At 33.6% G+C, this 18,872-nt stretch overlaps 2 protein-coding genes across 2 annotated transcripts in view; one reads left to right on the top strand and one right to left on the bottom strand.

The window, feature by feature from the left end:
• LOC145739040 (uncharacterized) overlaps positions 1–16,041 on the bottom strand; it is a 37,759-nt gene extending 21,718 nt beyond the window's left edge. The window contains exon 1 of the mRNA XM_081994349.1: positions 15,956–16,041. Coding sequence (XP_081850475.1) covers positions 15,956–15,994 — 39 coding nt within the window. The 5' untranslated portion in view covers positions 15,995–16,041. The remainder of the gene's footprint in view (positions 1–15,955) is intronic.
• Positions 1,858–18,844, top strand: LOC145739041 (uncharacterized). Its single transcript, XM_081994354.1, has 9 exons — positions 1,858–2,240; positions 12,986–13,169; positions 13,226–13,413; positions 13,977–14,168; positions 14,220–14,338; positions 14,857–15,173; positions 15,226–15,377; positions 15,435–15,923; positions 16,129–18,844. Exons 1-9 carry the CDS (start codon positions 2,183–2,185, stop codon positions 16,230–16,232), a joined length of 1,803 nt encoding a protein of 600 aa, XP_081850480.1. The 5' UTR covers positions 1,858–2,182; the 3' UTR covers positions 16,233–18,844.
• Positions 18,845–18,872: the final 28 nt, after the last annotated feature.

Raw genomic sequence — 18,872 nt, 5'->3', positions numbered from 1 at the left:
AACATCAATGATAAAAATAGCAGAGAACATAGAAACCAATAAAATCGTTATAAAAAGGGGAGTTAGACAGAGTGACACCATCTCCCCAAAGCTGGTCACTCTTGCATTGGAAGACGTTTTCAAGACTGTATCTAAACCATCTTTGCGGACGATGTGGTTCTCATAGGTCAGGATATTGAAGACATGATGGAAAATCTGAAGATGAAATCAGAAAAAGTAGGATTAACCATGAATCTGAGCATGACTAGAAATATGTGAAGAGTATGTTTATTTGGAACATATTATTAATGAATAATCAATAGAGGAGTTCAGCAAACATGGGCAGCTACAGAAAAACTGTCGAATATACTAAAGGATAAAAATATTCCAATTAATCTGAAAAGTATTTAATTCCTGTATACTCCCTGTTTCGACTTACGGTATGGAAACAGTCACTCTTGCCATTGAACGATTGATGTTGGAAATAAGTCTTAAGAGACCATATGTGAAGGTAGAGATCAGGAGAAGAACACGAGTCGAGGATGTTATAGCAGGAATAGCTCAGATGAAGTGGAGCTGGGTTAGAGATGTCGCACCCTAAGACGAGTCCAGGTGGGGAAAGCTTATAGTACAGGGTGTTCCAATAAGCCGTGCACGCGGCTGTTTCTCAAAAACTATACATAATCGGATTCTTTATAGAATAGGTAATAGAAGGCATTATCATTGTATTTGATTTTTTCGAGATATCTAGGATAAGCTTACACTTTGGAAAAACGTCCTGCACAGCCGCGTGCACGGCTTATTGGAACACCCTGTACAATGGGACCGTGCCTACGTAAAAGAAGTGCTGGTAAACCGCAGAAACCGCTGGATGATATTAGAGAGAAGGCTGGTAGAGATCAAATGGCACACAACAAGGAAACATGGAAGACGCAAGAGGCCTATATACAGGAGAGGACCACGAAAGGCTGATGAAAGAAGAAAGCATTACAAAAGTCTTGAGTAGGGTTCATAAACTGGAATTACAAATCTTCCTAGATGATTAACAATACTCAGTACCTCTATGTGTCCAGTCCATTTACATAACGTTTTTTCCTCACTGAGTGGTGCAGATCTAGGGCATTATTAACTAATTAAGCACTGTGTTAAAACAATCAAAAACTAATATTCATAACAAACAAAACGAAAGTTTCAGGAAATTTCTCAGATGTTGCCGGTCACATTCCACTGTGATAAAAAAATGCGATAACAAAGCGAGAAGAATTCTTATTTAGTTCCGCTACCGAGGTTTAATAAGCGGTAGGACGGTTATAGCGGTTATAGTTTTGCGGGTTAAAAATCTAGATACAACGGCCTGTTTAATTAATTAAGTTAATTTTCCGTAATTGAGGCGATTAAATTGCTAGTACTGGGCAAAAGTGTTAATTACAGCCATGGTGTGTTTTCACGTTTCGTGAATGCGTTGGTGAAGGTTCTGTGAACTTATTAGGTGTTCACGAAGTTGTAAAGCTTGGCGAACAAATTAATATTTAAATAAAAAAATAATCATCTTTCGAACAAATAAAAAAAGAATGTAATTGGCTAGGGCCTGTTTAAATTAGGGGCGCTCTTAACAACCGGGTTAATTGGAATACCTACGTGTATCGGCTGTCTGCCCTAAAATTTATTTAGGGAGGAGATGATTCGGTCTATAGATAAGGCAATTAATTTCTTAATTGGTTTTTGGTTGAGTATTTATTTTCTATTGACTGCTCACTGGAGATTGGACTAACGGGGATTAAATGACACATCTAGGTAGAAAGAACATCCATTGAAAAACGCACCCTGTTACGTTTACACACGTAGTAGTCACCCTCCTTCCAAAATCGGATCGAAACCACCGCAGGCCGGTCGAGAACGAACCATCGCAGGTACTACTCGTCATTATTTCATTCATAACACGCTAAACATCAAAGCGGAGCAGTTCATTCAATATAATCGTTCTTCTACCAGCGCAGCACCTGCCTTTTCTCGTTTTTAGTCGAGAGAAGAATTAAGTACCACTCATTTTACTCGGGCAATCTTAGTATCTTGGTACGTTCGCGCTCCACACTCGCGTATCTTCAATTGTAAGTTTCGGAATTCTTCTTTGGGTGGTCGTACTTTGATTCATGCGTTCCAAAATTTTTTGACTTAGTGTTTTATAATAAAAAAATTGACTGTGATGGCTCGGGGGTGTTATTTTGCTATTGTTTTAGCTGGATTTTTAAGCATACTTCTACGTAAGTATTTAGTTTAATTTTTTTGAGTTGCATGTTATATTTTTATCATCATCATTAATCACATTATGTATTGGATAATAATCAATTATAGCAGATACACTGCACGTTGCATCGCATACAAATATCAATATGTCACTGTCTTATTAATTATATATTCCGCCCATGCATCGAATAAGTAAAAATGCGCTTTATAACAGGATTATTACGTTGAATAAAAATACTTTCATGTGAATGTCCGCGTCTAAGATATATAGTATTAACAATTCAAAGAAACACTCGTATAAATCTTTTATGGTAAAATTGACATTGCAGCGTTTTTTTAATAAAAAAAACTCACCACTCAATACAGTGGGATTTATTGTTCATTGTCTTCACTTAGGGGGGATTTATGCAGGGCACACTGATAAAGTGCCGGAAAGTTGATACCCTTAAGAAATTTTAATACAGGTTGCCAGCTGACGCTTCTGACACATTTAATCCGGTTACCTGATAAAACTTGTTCCTTGCAACTTTATTATTTATTCCGAAGGTCACCCCGCTATCGATTCAAAATTATCATCTCAGATTCCCCGTTGCTGGGTAATCCAATAGGTCATTTCCCACTTACAGTGTTAGACTCGCCTTAAATCGTCTCATTGTCTAAAAATATCTTTAGTCTAGACATTGAAGGAAAACCTTTCTTTACATATTTGTCAACATCAAATAGCACTTGTCAACCAAAATGCCGAAATAACTGTGACTCACTCCACCAGATTATTAAAAAAGCTCGTGACTCATTTGTCTTCAATTACCATAAACATCATACGCATAATGTTGGCAAAACGTTCCATAAGCACAAAACCCCTTGTTGACTGCACAAAAAAGCTGCAGGAAATCGTCAAGCACAATCAACCCTTTTCGGTTGGCCCGGAACAAGCATTATATACTTCGAAACGGTCACCAGAACTTAGCGGTAAACTTTTCTATAAAGAACATTATACTTCCGCTCTATTGTGTTTGAAAGCCAGAAAAATATAATGGCATTCCTTAAAGCATTTCACTAGGTCTTTTATAAATCCAGCATTTGGAGGTAATGTACCATAAGCCCAGGCCTAGACGAACTCAACTTTAATGACTTTCTGCGGTCTATGTTAGAGGGTCAAAATTCAACTTTGGGACCAGACTAGTTTCTTGTCTGAATGGGTGTGAAATTGTAATCTTCGTTATATCACCTGTAAAATTATGTGTTTCTGTCTAATAAATCAGTCATCACACTCATCATAGTCAACGTCTTAAACTGGAATAAATATTTAAATTTCAATTTGAGAATGATTAATGATTGTAAATGCTTGTCAAATTAAGTTCAAATATGCTTGGCATAATTCCACCCTTAAAGTATTGTGCATAAATAGTTTATCACCCTTGTTCAAACTGTTTATCATTGTTTTTGAAATGACAGCTTTTAATGATATTTTATTACAATGTATAAATACAAGGCATTGATGGGTCACATTATCAAAACCTTCAAAAGAAAATTAGAAACGTGTATTTATTTAACTTTGATCCCTTTTATATTTTTTCTAGTGATAAACTCAGTGTCCTTAACTGCTTCTTTCACAACTTCCTCCATTAATTAAGTTGTTAATACTTTATAATTGAAACTCGTTTCCGGGAAGTAAAAATTGAGGATCGACAATTTCAACTTTTAAAAAATCCGTTTCCAGTTTTTTACAGGTTTTCAGTCAAACAGGTTTTTTGTTTTCCTTTGATATTAATTGGATAGGATCTTATTAATTCTGATTAGTTTAGTTTGCGAATAATTACAGCAAAAATTGCTGCACGCGCCACCTTATTCAAGTTACCTACTGCAATTTTTGCTGGCAAGAAAAATAGCTTTGGTCCCATTTTTACACTAAATTGCCGTCAATTTTTGCGATAAACTTTTTCTCTGGAAGTGTTGAGTTTAGTACAAATATATTTTTTGAGTCACATAGTTTATATCCTCGATATAAACTAATGGTTTACATCGAGGATATAAAGTACCCTATAGCAAGAAGATATTAGTTTTCTGAACAAAATCTGAATATTACTAGATACCACTATCACAAAATTGGTCTTTTGATGGTACTTCAAGTAAATAGACTAAAAGACACATTTAAATTTTACCGTAAAAATTCAAAGCTCCATGGATGAACAAATGTGTGTACCAACCTATGTATTTGTCGTTCTTCTCAAGTATACGGAAAGGAATCATGGGACAAAGCGCAAACAAAGCACTCAATTTTCAAGAAATCCTTGGTAACTAAACGAATATCAAAACACATAATCCGAGAAAGTTCGAGGGTGTAACAGCATTTCTGCAACTTCCAATATTCAGAAACTCCCAAACCGATTTTGTCCTAAGATCTTGCTATCAGATACGGAAAATCTTAATAAGAATATACAAGTCAGGAAGTTAAGTTTTAGTTGCTTATACAGTGTGTCTCTAAAAGGTCTGTACAAAATCCCATGACACATTCCTGACATCAAAATAAGCCGACTTAAAGCAAACGTTTTCGAGATACAGGGTTGTAAATTTAAAAAAACAAAAATCTATTTTTTTTAATTTGTTGTACATTTTGTAGCATATTACTTTCAAATCTGGTGGCCAGAGGTTTTTTGAGATGCGAAACCCGAATTTGGACACTTACAATTTGAACAAATTTCAGGTGGCAGTGTTTACATTAGCTGTTCATTGCAGGAGTACCTTTTCAATTTAAAAAAAAATGATTTTTATTTTTTAACAACAAATTGCACTAAGACTAATTACAAAAATGTAGACATCCCAATAACCCTTTACATAATCCATCCAACCAACTCCTTTATGAACGCACACAAATGACAAAAATTTCAGAAAGACTGCTACAAATTCAAAATAAATGTAAAAACAACCCTAACAACTGGACTATACTTGACCCTCTTTGTCCAAGAAGACAAACGAGACATTCCCGATTTTCCTTTCCCTCCTGCACCGTATTGGAACAACTTAGATTTTAAATGTAAATTGAATTTTGATTTTTTTGTAAATATTACTGTTAATTTTCGTTCTCTATGTAATGTAACACGGGCAGAAAGACCAATTAGTCGATAGCCTTTGAAAATCAAGATTGTTTATATATTTTAACTTATCTCGGAGCAATTTCGGACAAAGGTAAGTTGCTTTAAGAAGTATGTCATAGGATTTTGTACAGACCTTTTAGAGACACCCTGTACATGACAATTACTAAACGAAATTAATGAAATAAACTACAGGGCCCTAATGAAAGTATGGAATGGAATTCTTAATAGAAGTGTTGATAGAATGTGACAAAAGTGGTCACAATGGCGGTTCCTGTCACATTCTAGAGACCTTTCTCTTGATAATTCCATTATTTTGAGAATTGAAGAATTGACATATCAATTTTTGGCTTTCGTTTAAAATTTATTCCACCCCTAAAAAGATATTTACATTCACTACGTCTTGGGATGCTAGAGGGTTCTATAAGGGTTGATTTATGTAGTCAATTTGGAAGTTTACAAAAGCTGATACTATTAACAAAGCTGTCGCCGTATACATTCCAAAAGAGATAAGACGAGTTTAGATAATTATCCTTCTGACAGAGAAAATGGAGCAAAAAGAAGTTTTAAAGATTAGGTAGCTGGTGGCCGACCTAAAATTATAATCATTAACCATAACTGTGTTGTGCTTTTTGGTCTGTGGATATTGGACGAATGCCAATTATTAGGTAGAGCAGGGCCTAAAATTTTACCTGAGAAACCAAAATGAACTAAATTACAAGTTATCGGACGGCGATTAAAGAAGTAATTTGGTACGTAGTGGAACCTGGTGGAACGTCACTTATACAAGTTGAAACCTGACTGAGTGTGGTATTAAATTCTGAATTCCGCTACATAAATAGTAAGTCTGTATAATGGCGACCGAACACCTGCTAATCTCGGTGGATGCATTCTCCAATTTCCGTTCCTATAAAGATGCCCGCAATGTTCGAGCATCCGGCCTGGTACAACCAGCAGTACCGGTTTTAGCGAGGGTTCCAATAGGATTAATATCCGCCGATATGCTGGTAATGAGATTCATTTTTAATTATCTAGATTGTTGTACGCAATTATTTGTGTCTGCGAATATTAAAAAGCCGAACCGTAACTGTTCGACAATAATGCGACCGACTGGAGCGAGAAGCTCTCGAGAGGATACTCGGCCTTTACGAGATCCGTATGTTTGATTTAGGAATTTCAATTATTTCAGAAGGATTACTAAAGCAAACATTACCTAAAAGGATTTAACTTCTTAAGAGAGCCATTGTTAATCGATCATTTACGAGTTACAGTAATAAAACATAAATGTCCGCTCAGGAACGCTCAATCTCAAGCACAATAATTATGTCAGTTTGCAAGTAAGGGCTTTAAAACTTGAGAGTGGCGATAAGCATCTTACAGGTTTACAGGGAATTTTGTCGAGTAGTGATTCAAAACTCAGTCACGTCTTTTAACGAACACTGAAAGCACCACCTAAATGTAAATACCAAACTGGGACGTGGGTTATTTTACAATAAACATCGGGGTCATCATCACATTCAAAACGTTATGAGAAATCTCCGACATTAAAATCGATCAATTAAAAATTATTCCCATATACCGAAACATTGTGCATAATAAAGGCCGGCAAAAAAGCTAATTGGAGAGAACCAAATTATAAGATATACATTAGCAGCGCAATCTAAGTTCACTAACCAGAGCCATATACGGAAATACTGTAATTGTGTAACAGTTATTCTTGGAAAAAAATTCTACTTAAAAACTTCAGCTGTTTTAATGCCGATTTGTTTGTAGAAGTACTTATATGTGGAGATCGTCTGGTTGGATTCGTATCGTATTTGAATACCTCAGGAGTTGGCGAAACAATGTTATAAGATAGATGCAACTAAATAAACAAAAGCACATAATTCACGTCCATAATGTATAATTTTCTTTGACCACAACGAAGCAAGGATAAAAACTAGTTAAGGACTATGTTTGTTAGACTGCTGAAATTAAAAAAAAATACGGTAATGTGCGGTAACAAGTTAAGCTCTGGCGATCATGCAGGTCGCTGACTTGTGAAAACACCAGCCAACCATATCAGATCGTTGAATTTCATTCCTACGATTCTTAAGTAAAAATATGAACATTTCCTTAAGTGTCTTCCCGGAAATGTTAAGCAAAAAATGAGTGAATAGTCTTTGATTTCTTTTTACGAAGACATTCCGGGCGTAGTCCTTAATTTGAATACTAATCAAATTCCCGATAAGGGTGGGACCCACAAGGACCAGTACGCCCCTGCCGATAGACATTCCTTTAAAAACAATCTTCAAGTCCAAGACATTACTCGACGACCTATTGTTACGACTCTTTTTATGACACCGCGGGCTTTCGCCACACCCTGTAGATCTCAGATGTTTTACAGCATCGCATCTACCTACATAATGTAAGGCCCAACGAGAGAATAGCATTTTATTACCCTCCGCGCGACAGGTTAACTTATTTAGTGGGGCTATAATAAATAATGATGGCAGGTGACATAAATAAGCGTCTGGTCCTTTAACCTCCCACTGTAATGCTTAATTTTGGTCAGGTGTTCGAAATCAAAGTCCAAGCAGACGCCTGTCATACATTGCAATGACATAACTATATCCAAGGAATGTCGTCCTGAATAAAACATATTCTGGGGATGCAGCAATAGTATGTAACAAGAAACGAAGAAAAAGCGGATTTTTATTTGCGGTTCGGTCTGCTGGTCAAGCGTATAGAATCGGAGATGAAATATAAAGAATTCCAACAACCAATTATCTATGAAAGAAAAGAGTAGCTATATGCCAGTCATGGTCGTCCCAAATCTGTTAAATTCATATCTAATTATGTTTGGGAACAGATTTTTGCCCACTTTCGTCTTGGCTTGTTCGTTTCACGTAATAAATCAATTTTGCCCGATAAAGCTGCCTTATTAATTTTCATCCCATTTTTCACTCTGCCATCTTTTATTTAATCACCGTCAGACCCAAACCCTTAATTGTATTAATGCCATTTATTAAATTGTTTTATGGTATATTCATGTATCTGATTAGAAATGTCAACCCTTTTCACGATTATAAACACGCTCTACGTATCTTAAACTTATGTGACAACTATAAATTATTTCATTCAAAACTTAATATCAATAAAATTAATCCTTCAACCTTTGATCAACAATACTCAATTTGGTCTCTGCAATTCAAAATGAATTGCAATTGTGGAAAAATGCCATTAAATTGTTAATATTAATACACGGTAGTCCAAATTAATTAAGTACATAAAATACTTGAAGGGTGGAAAGTACATAAAAATTATACAGGTGGGACATAGAGCTACACCACATTCCTGACATCAAAATAATACGATTTAGCTAAATTGTTCTATACCAAAATTTAACATTAAAAAAGATACAGGGTGTAAAAGTTAAAATTTTGTTCTTGATTTTTTATCATATCATCAAGGTTTTTTCATATACATTCCTGAAAATTTGTATCCTGTATATTAGAAAAATGTAAATCTATTTTACAGTAGCTGATAGGGCACTACCTGCAACCATTTCAGCTGCTTAAAAAGACCTAAACTTTTTTTTACACCACTGAAACGGACATACACTACAAAAAAAGATTCTATGTTTTCTATGTAAAAAAGGAATACTAGTTCTAGACCTTAAAAGTTAGCCGTTTTCGAGATATTTAATGTTTTAATATTGCATACCTTCCTGTATGTTAATATTGCTAATAAGGTTTTCAAATACAAACCCTAAAAAAACTAATTGGAAGCCCTTTTAGCTAAATCACACAACACAAAGACCGATAAAAATAAATGAAAAATCCATACCTATTTTCAGTGAACTTACACCACAAACCACTGGAAATTTAAGTATTAGTATTAAAAAAAGGTTTCTTTTGAACTACAAAGGCAAAATAAAAACTTACTTTGATAAAAAAAAATATTTACTAATTTGAAAGTTACTGTATGCAATAACAAAATATGGAATATCTCAAAAACGGTTAACTTTTAAGACTTAGAACAAGTATATCTTTTTCACGTAGAAAACATATTAGAATCATATTTTGAAGTGGTGTATCTGTTTCAGTGGCGTAGAAACAAGTTTGCATCGTATTTACTGTCTGGCAAAACCCCCTTATACACATTGTAGCTTAGTTATAGCTAGCATAACCGCGTTTTGCGTCTGACGCAAAATTTAGAAGTATAGAAGCAAAATTTGAAAATGACAGCCCGTCTGTTTCTAGTGTTTTGACATTTTGGACGACGCATATACGGCAAAAGTAATATCTGAATGGCAGAACTGAAAAAAAATTTATGAACACAGCAGTCACAGCACAGATGAGGTAGGTTACCTATGTTTATATTCATATAAAATATAGGTTAATATCTCAAATTCATTTTTAGTTTGATGTGGCAATGGCAATTGCCATGGAACTGGAAGAATGGAAGATATTTCCATTCATCCTTGTTTCCAATGCGACAATTAGCTGAATAGCAGAATAACTATTTAGAACTGTAACAGTTAAGTTAAAAAAATAAAGAAAACATTAACAAATTATGACAAATGAAGTTTTGCGAGATCTGTCAGTTGAAAATTTACTGTTGACCAATAGGAAATGAGTGACGTCAGACGCAAGACGCCAAACGCGGTGATGGAAACTCAGCTTTTCAGTAATTTATATCAAAAAATCTATATGATACGATAAAAAATCAAAAACTTTTACACCCTGTATCTTTCTTACTATTACCTTCGTCGGTATAGGACAAATTAGCCAAATGGTATTATTTTGATGTCAGGAATATGCTGTACCTCTATGTCCCATTACTTATGGTCCACCCTGTATACAGGGTGAGTCTGGAAAGCGACACCCCATGTTATTCCTTTAAAAAAATAGATTTTTTTTAAAAAAGTTTGAATGAAAATTGTCTGTGTTCATATGTATTATATTTTGCAACACCAAACTATTATTCAGGGTAACTCATAAGTGAAATAACAGTTAAAACAATGTTTTTTTAAATGAAATTCTGTATATTTTATTGCATATTTAACAAGTACATTAAATTTTAAATATTTTTTATATTACATGTTATTGTCAAATATTAATTATTTTTCAAAATATTCAACATTCAAGTGTTCAAATGACGGTCAATTTACAATTATTGTAATCGTCTTTTGTAGTTTTCCATAATATCTAATAAAGTTTGTTTGGAAATTGTATTAAACCCAATCAAGGTGCGTCATATCATTTGAATTGATTATCTGCTATGATGTTTGCCTAATTCAAATTTCTAATTATAACTGACAGTAGTCAAATCATTGGACACATCAGATACCTAGTACCAGGTAATAGAAACTTCCTATTATTTAAATATCAAGTTTTGGAAAATGTTGAATATTTCGAAAAATTATATTAAAATATTGCAAATTTAATGTTCTTTTTAAATAAGCATACAATAAAATATACAGTTAAAAAAACGTTATTTTACCTTCCCAGACTCACCCAGTATATACAGATACGGGGCTGATCAAAAAGTTTGTTACCTTCAAATATCAAAAAAGCTGTAATTTTAGGGCATTCTGATATGGCACATCTGATAGCCCACACTTTGAAAAGTTTGTCATTTATTTTCATTTTGCATAGTTTTTCAAATTCAAATTTTATACTCTAACCAAATGACTGAATGAAACCAAATGACCAAATGGTGAACAAGCATGTCAAATTCATATAAGCTTTTTGTTTAGAAATTAATATTAAAAAAAATTGCCTTTTGGGGCACATATTTAAGGCCAGTAAGCTCCGCTAGGGGTCACTTTTCAATCATAGTTTATATGACACTTTGACGTTCTTTAAATGAGAAATTAAAAAATTGTACAAAAAATATTCGAGTTACATAATCACTGACGTTATTCACAATAATTGACGTCAAAAGTACATATCAGTTTATATTAAATTAATAGGTTTGCTTGACATTGATGTCTGGCCTTATTTAAGCCAGTTAGCAATAACATACAAGGTGATTCAGGAGCCGTAACCAACAAACTTTGTTAAAATGATTTTTTCATAACATGAAAGCCTATTTTATTCACAGTGACTAGAGATAATGATTATTAAAAGACGTCAACTAGAAAGGCATTCTATAAATAATTAAGCGTCTGAAAGTGGAACAAACTGACCATAATGCTAAAATTTGACTTTCACTGATAAAAACTTAAAAGAATTTTTATCTGACAGTGTCCGTTTTAAACCAAAGAGGATTATTTCATCAGATTTTATTACTTGTGACTACTATACAGTTTAAAATATATTTGTTGTAAGCTTTAAAAGAGAGAGACTCAATCTTTACCTACAAACTCAATTGTGTAACTGTTTTCCCAATTGGAAATTCTGCAGACAAAGATCCATTATTATTATCACGAAATGCACATGCAGTAGCTTTTGTAATGCAGTATTGTTTTGCAAGAAATTTAGAATATTACTTTATTTTTACAATTTTATTCAAACATCCGTGAAACGAGTACCATCATTAGTTAGGTAACCAACTTGCAAAATCAATCAAAATAAATTAAAATTGGACCAAACCAGTTTTTCGCATATCAGTTAATCGTCTACGGAAAATGCGTTGGCAGTATTGAAAGAGACCAGTTATAAATAGTCTTGATAACGTTTGAAGATATAAAAGTGGAAGTTCAAGCTAATTCGCATGTTTCATATGTGAGAACTGCCACTCAAATCATGTAAGCAAAAGACAGGAATATTAAATTACATACTAACGTAAAACAAAGATCAGTTGTTTAATGATTTAACTTGAGGAGATCACAAATGTTTTGAAATTTGTTTCCTGCGGGTTATCTGTACGCGTTTTTACAAAATCCCCAACCAAAAGTTTAAAGCTTCAAGATAATTCATGTGTTCTCTGAATGAACCAAAATCCTACTTTCTGTTTACAAGAATAAGCAAAACAGTGAGTAGACATTTCATCAGAAAACTTAATTGATTAGTGAAAAACTTATTAGTCATTGAATTTTAAAAAATTGATTTTCTTTCCCATTTACGTAGAGTACAACGTTTATTTCATTGCTTTTTCTTCGAAATGCCAAGACCAAGTCACAACCAAAATTTGCCTTTTATTGTTATATTATGCAGAAACGTACTTTTGCAATAATATACGTGATAAGAAAGTAGATCACTTTAAATATATTCTTAGGGTATTGTCAAATTAATGTTTTTTTCCCTTGAATATTTTTTGCATTTGCGAATACAAAAGTTATCTCCCAATTGCTGGGAAAGCTAAATCCGCATTGAACAAGTCAAATAATAAAACCACACAAAAGTAAAATATTTGAAATGCACAACCCTACCCCTTTTAAATAAGCAATTTATTCTATAGCTCTCCCACAAATTGAAACACTGATAAATAACTATTCAACCAACAAAGTGAAACTAAATTAACGCAAATTACTATCCACTCAAAACGACATGTAGAGTAATTGAATTTTTGCTCAATAAAGCTACCGCATTCGTTTAAAATACATTTTTCATTACTTTTTATATAAAAATCCCCCTCTGATCAATCATTGTCAAACGATCAATAACCCGAAAAGTATCGACATTTTATCACATCTCCATAGTTTTATGTATAAAAAAAAATATAAATTTTGTCTTTTTCAGAACCTGCAGCTGAAGCTGCTTGCTATTTTTCTGAACACTATCAAGGGGAATATGTTATGCAAAACGCCATAAACGCAGGGAACGGTGGAATTCAGTACAGCACTCTCACAATCACCAGCAGTGCCGTTTCGCTTTGGGGCGCTTGTCACAAGAGACACGGAAATAACGTTATTCTTATTTACAAGTACGTATGTTTTCTGCGTTTTTCATAAGTAATTTAACATTCAATTTTGGTTTCAGTTATACAGATACGAGCTGCTATACGTGTCTTCATTTGAAGTTAAAATCAAAAAACATTCTTCAAGTGCTCGCTTCCAGTCCTGAAACAATTTCCAAATGTTTTACAAATGAAGCATCAGCGGAAGCAAATTGTCCTTCCAAAGAATCGATCGAAATACGTGGTGAAACAACGGAAATATTATTGTTCAGTAAGTAATTTGCATACTTATGTACTGTGTTGTTAGACGCCTAATTAACAGAGCCTTATTCTTGTCGTTGTTAATTAGATTTGTGGAGGAAGCACTCTGGAATTTTTTTCATTATCTTAGTTCCGGAGGATTGTTCAGTTTTTATAGCTGCAGAAAGAGCGAGCTGAATTAGTAATCAGCAAGTAACGACAACCGATTAAAGCGAGTTGTAGTTAATAACGCATGTATGCGGTTAACCATTGTGACCTTACACTTTGATGGTCACTGACTTTCCTTCTTAAGTCAAAAAGTAGCTTTATGATAATTCGGAACAGAATTAAAAGTAGGAAAAAGACACTTACAGGCAGAAAGCCCTTTCCTTCTTTAACTTGATTTTATCCGCCTCAGCCACAGGTGTAACTTTAATTACTAAAAATAACTAGCATCCTTCTCTTATAGATGAGCACTTTAAGTATTTCCTGTAGGGCAGGTGTCCGTAGCACTAGCGCATCTCAAATGAGCTAGTTTTTACAAAATCTCACTTAACTAATAGTTAACCAGCGTCTTTGATGGTTTTCTTGCAGGAACTAAAGACAACCAAGAAGTTCTCACCCAAAAACAATATTGCCCAATTGATGGAAAATATTACACAAACTACAAAGGCAAGAACCCATTAAGGGCACATGAGTGTGTGGGATTCAATTCAACGGTCGATTCTTGCCCTTCAGGGTCAACCTTAAATTTTAGACTGCGGAGCTGCACATTCGACAGTTACGGTAAAACAAAAGCCCGTTAAATTAACCCTAAAAATCTAATAAAAAGTATAGATTTAAGGTTCGAGTGCTTAGGACATTGGAAAGGACCTAAAGATGAAACTTTTTTGGTTTTCACTGACAGCAGAAACCGTGATGGCAATCTAGGGCAGAAACCTAAATACCGATGCGCTGTAAGTTCATTTTGTGTTCCTATATACGTACGTAATTAAAGTTCCGATTCAATTTTCTCTGTATGTAGTCATTAGAGATGGAACTGACAAACCAATTGTTTTTTTACCAAAGTGTTAATTGAACTCGTCTAGTAAGGGGGCTGTATTTGAACTATCACGAAGTTTATATTGATTTTAACATTAGTACCGGCAAATTTTATATACTGCAATTTCCCACCGGGAGTGTATGGTTTTTATTTCATTACACATACGAATAAATGCCTACTGCACGTCTGTCGATAAATTGCATCTTCGTGTCAATTTGTTTTTAATTGATAACTTTAAACTGACCTTATGTTAGGGTCTTCAATGATTGAACCTTTATTTATAAGTATAATTGATGCAATAAAAAAAACAACGTGCAAAATAATCAGGGTGATTTTCTCTGGTTCAGTACTGAGTAAAAGCAAACTTCTTTATTACAAAAAATTTTTCGGAATAATAAATGAACCTGAATATTTAATAAAACATTTTTGCAGCTCTACAAACAAGACAAAATAACTGGAAAAATCGAGATGGCAGTAAGCAAAGACTCCACATGTACCTCAGACTTAAACAACGCTACCAGCGGTTTTGAAACTTTTGTGTTAGCACCAAAAACTGAAACTCCCTGGCCGCCAGAAGCCCGTTCTGGAGTTTGTAGTTTTCCTAAATGGATGTTCGGCAACTGGGAGCATGTACGAGTAGAAGGAGACACTATAGTGTACAAAGACCATTCTTCTTTTAAAACGTACACTATTAAGTGTGTAGGAGCTCACGAAGATGAGAAATTTCTTATTTTCAGTAGGACACAATGGTAAGATTTTGCTTTAACCTCTTGGGTTGTTTGCTGATTAAATGAATTCCAGTGATGAAGAGTCCTTTAACTGTATGAGGATAGCGAGTAGGAGCAGAAATATATTGGAATTCCAAATGGGAACTAACTCTAGTAGTATTAAGGACGGTTACACGTTGTGCTCTGACGAAAACTTCGACCAAAACTCATGGGTTACTCAAGGGCGTAAGTAAAACTATCCCATCTGGTTGAACAAGCATAATAAAAGTTTTCGATTTAAAGGATTGGATATTGCCCCATCAATGCAAAGTGGATTATGCCCTATAACTGGAGAGTATACAGGAAAAATTCCAGATGCCCCAGATCTATGCGCAAAACTCTGGTCGGATTGTCGAGCCCCTGAGTTAATGTATTATGAAGTATCCGACTGTTCAACTGGAGAACTTTACGAAGAACGAGAATATCAATGCCTAGGACATTGGAGGGAAACAAACCTACTATACACCTACACTCAAAGAAGAGACCTAGCAGATGGCACTTATGAATGTTTCGTAGGTTCCATTATCACAGACAAAGAAATTAATATCAAAGAAGCAGGAAAGCACTGCCAGAGGGATATTGATCCCCTGAAATACGGCATGAAACTGTCAAAAACTAAACCAATTTACTCTTGTGTCAACAAAACTACCACTTCAAATCCTCGATTTGGACCGCCTAGCAACACTAGATTTACCACTCTTAGCCCAAGGAGAACTACTTCCAAAAATATCGGTAAGTGCATATTTTTTTTTTTTTAAACATACCTTGTAGCCCCAATTACTCCAATGCATCACAAACGACATACTAACGCAATTATACACCTTAGTTTACGGATTTTACGGGTCCTTAGTAAATATTTACGATCAGATAAAAAGTGTTAACACTTCACGGATTATTAAGGAAGCTAATATTGATATAAAAATTTGTTTGTTTCCAGATTCTAATAAAATCCCTGAACTTCCTAAAGGAAGTGCCGGCTACAGGTTGGCGTCTACAAAATTCATTTTAGGGGTCATATCTGTTGTAGTATTATTAAAGTGAAAAGAACCAACACAAATGTGATTTCAGTAAGTAGTTTTACCAAGTAATTTGTATAGAACGTTTAACTATCTTTTCCGTTGTCTTGCCTTGTGTTATTTTTAAGTGGCTGTGATTAATATTTTCATGCAGATAGGTCTTGAAGATATTAATCCTAGTATTAGACAAAGACCTCCTCAGCTTATCAAATCTTCAAAGAAGTCTGTTTCTTCAATAATCGACAGTAGAAATATGTAGTGTAAAAAGATAAGATTATTTATATGCGCATCTAGTATTTTTTAGTTGTATAATTGTGATTGTTAGTTGTAGGAAAATGTAAAAAATCCCTAAGAAAGGGGGTAGTATAAAGAAATCTCATTAAATGAAGATACCAAAATAATTACTCAAGTAAGGCATGTTAAACTAGTGTCAGTTTCCTATTTATGTTCAACTTGGATTTGTTTCAGTTTACTGACATTGTTTCTAAGCAAAATGTTTGACTAATTTTAAAATAATCAAAATGTCTGTGTCATTATGAGAAAACACATTACATCTAGAACAACCAAATTCTGATCCTAAAATTTATATTCAAAAATTTACAGGGCTAACAACCCTGTACAGGGTGGTCCAGTTTTAAATGTCAATAATTCACCAATCCATAGCCAATCAAAAAAATAAGTTGACATGCATTATGTCATTTTCCTAAAAAATGCTTCCTAAGGAAAAGCATTCAAATTTCTGTTTAAAAAATCGGCATAACTGTAAGACCGTTGGAGCAATTTTGATCAAATTTGGAACAAGCACTTATGAAATTAATACTCATTATGAATGTCGTTTGCCAAAATTCTCCAGTAGTGTAGATACAGGAAGATGGTTTTCATGTTTTTGCCTTATTTTCTAGGTTTCTAGATATTTTTCAAAAATTACAGTTTCTTTTAATTTTATTGTTCACGAAAAAGAAATTATCTCTCTTATAAAATTCTGATTTAAAACTTCGCTTACGAGATAATTCAGTTATTACGTTTAAAAACCCAAAATTAAACCAACCCAACTTAAAAATTGTCTTGGAAACGGAAAATTCACTTAGGAAGCTTAAAAATTTCATTGTAGCCAGTTTTCATAGTTTCCAGACGAACTGGAAAGACTTTGATTTCAGAAGATCAAAAATTGGGTTTGTAACCAGTTTTTATGCAAATCGAGACACTTTAATATTGAAAATTGACTTGTAGACATAAAAAACTACTTTTTCTACAATTTTTGACTACAAATTCATACATTTAACCCTTAAAAATTGACTTGAACACCAAAAAGTAACATCTGAAGCTTAAAATTTCCATTTGAATTAAGTTTTAATAATTTGAAGACAAATTTCAATATTTTACTCTTGAAAATAGTTTTAGATCAGGACATTCTTGAAAATTGTCTTGAAAACTAACTTTTCGTGCTTTTTACTTTGCTTTTCATTCTCTTAGAATTTTGTACTATTTTTAGTGCTTCAAAACTGCTTTCAGCTTGGAAAATCGAGTTTCAAGACTATCTTTACCAAGTTATTGACATAGCAAACTTAAAAAACAATTTTTACATTCTTCATAGACTTAAAATGGCATTTCAAGCATTGTCACTATTAAATCGACTTCTAGACACCTCAGTGCTAAAAAGTCTAGTATTTCTTAAAAATCTAGACTGTTTTCAGTGCCTCAAATCGAGTTACTTACAAAGTTTTTGACTTATCAGGCCTAAAAGCCAGTTTGTACACTGTCCATAGTCTTGAAAATGCTATTTCAAGCTTCACTATTAAATTGACTTCTACACTCGCATAAGTGCAATAAATTGTAGTCTCTAAGAAATTCAGACTGTTTTTAGTGCTTTTTAGGACTGAAAAATCGAGTTTAAGCCTATTTCCCAACCTTCAGTAATAAAAGTAAAACATTTTGGTACCAAATGCTACACGATATTAGTCTTGTGAACCAATTTTTAGAAATGAAATAGTCCGAAAATTTAATTTACTTCTAGACTTGTTCCAGTCCAGAAAATTGAGTTGTACACCAATTAAAGTCCTGAAAATACCCTTTTGACTCTCTTTAGTTCTTGAAAGCCAACTTTTAGATTATTTTTAGTAGTAAAAAATGAGTTTTATGCACAATAGAATCTTTGTCTTGATTTCCGGACTGTTTTTAGTTCTTAAAATCCAGTTTCAGACACTCGACCAGAATGGTAGTCTGAGAAAAGAATCGAATTATAAGACTATTCCAACAATTTTGAACTCTCACAAGTCTTGAATGTTCAGTTTTACACTATAAAACGATTTTTTAAATTGAAATTTGGAGGACTGTATCAGAAGAATGACATAATGCAAGTCAACTTATTTTTCGATTGGCTATCGAATGGTGAATTATTGACACTTAAAACTGGACCACCCTGTATTGTAAATATTTAAAAAAAAATTATGAGTGAGTACTTATGTTTTGTGTTAGTGGCTGAATGAACTGTATTAAAAAACCATGTGAAGCCTCTAGAAAAAACTGTATTTTATAGGCAGTGACTGAATGTACACTTTCAATACTATATTGAAAATATTGTGATGCATATTATCTATAGGTTTATTTAAAAAATATAAACATTTTCATTTTTTTTAATTGATAGTGTTTCATTGACTTATTTTCC

This window comes from Ips typographus, linkage group LG16 (genome assembly GCF_016097725.1).
Source record: "Ips typographus isolate SLU linkage group LG16, UJ_Ityp_2.0, whole genome shotgun sequence".
In the NCBI taxonomy this organism is placed as follows: Eukaryota; Metazoa; Arthropoda; class Insecta; order Coleoptera; family Curculionidae; genus Ips; species Ips typographus.
The sequence above is the reverse complement of the archived record's forward strand: the minus strand, read 5'-3'. Positions and strand labels throughout refer to the sequence as shown.

Excerpts from the sequence above, each read along its gene's own strand:
- LOC145739041 (XM_081994354.1), top strand. The coding sequence starts at position 2,183 with ATGGCTCGGGGGTGTTATTTTGCTATTGTTTTAGCTGGATTTTTAAGC. Across the intron at positions 14,169-14,219 it reads CTGCACATTCGACAGTTACG|ATTTAAGGTTCGAGTGCTTA; the intron begins GTAAAACAAAAG and ends TAAAAAGTATAG. Across the intron at positions 14,339-14,856 it reads AACCTAAATACCGATGCGCT|CTCTACAAACAAGACAAAAT; the intron begins GTAAGTTCATTT and ends ACATTTTTGCAG.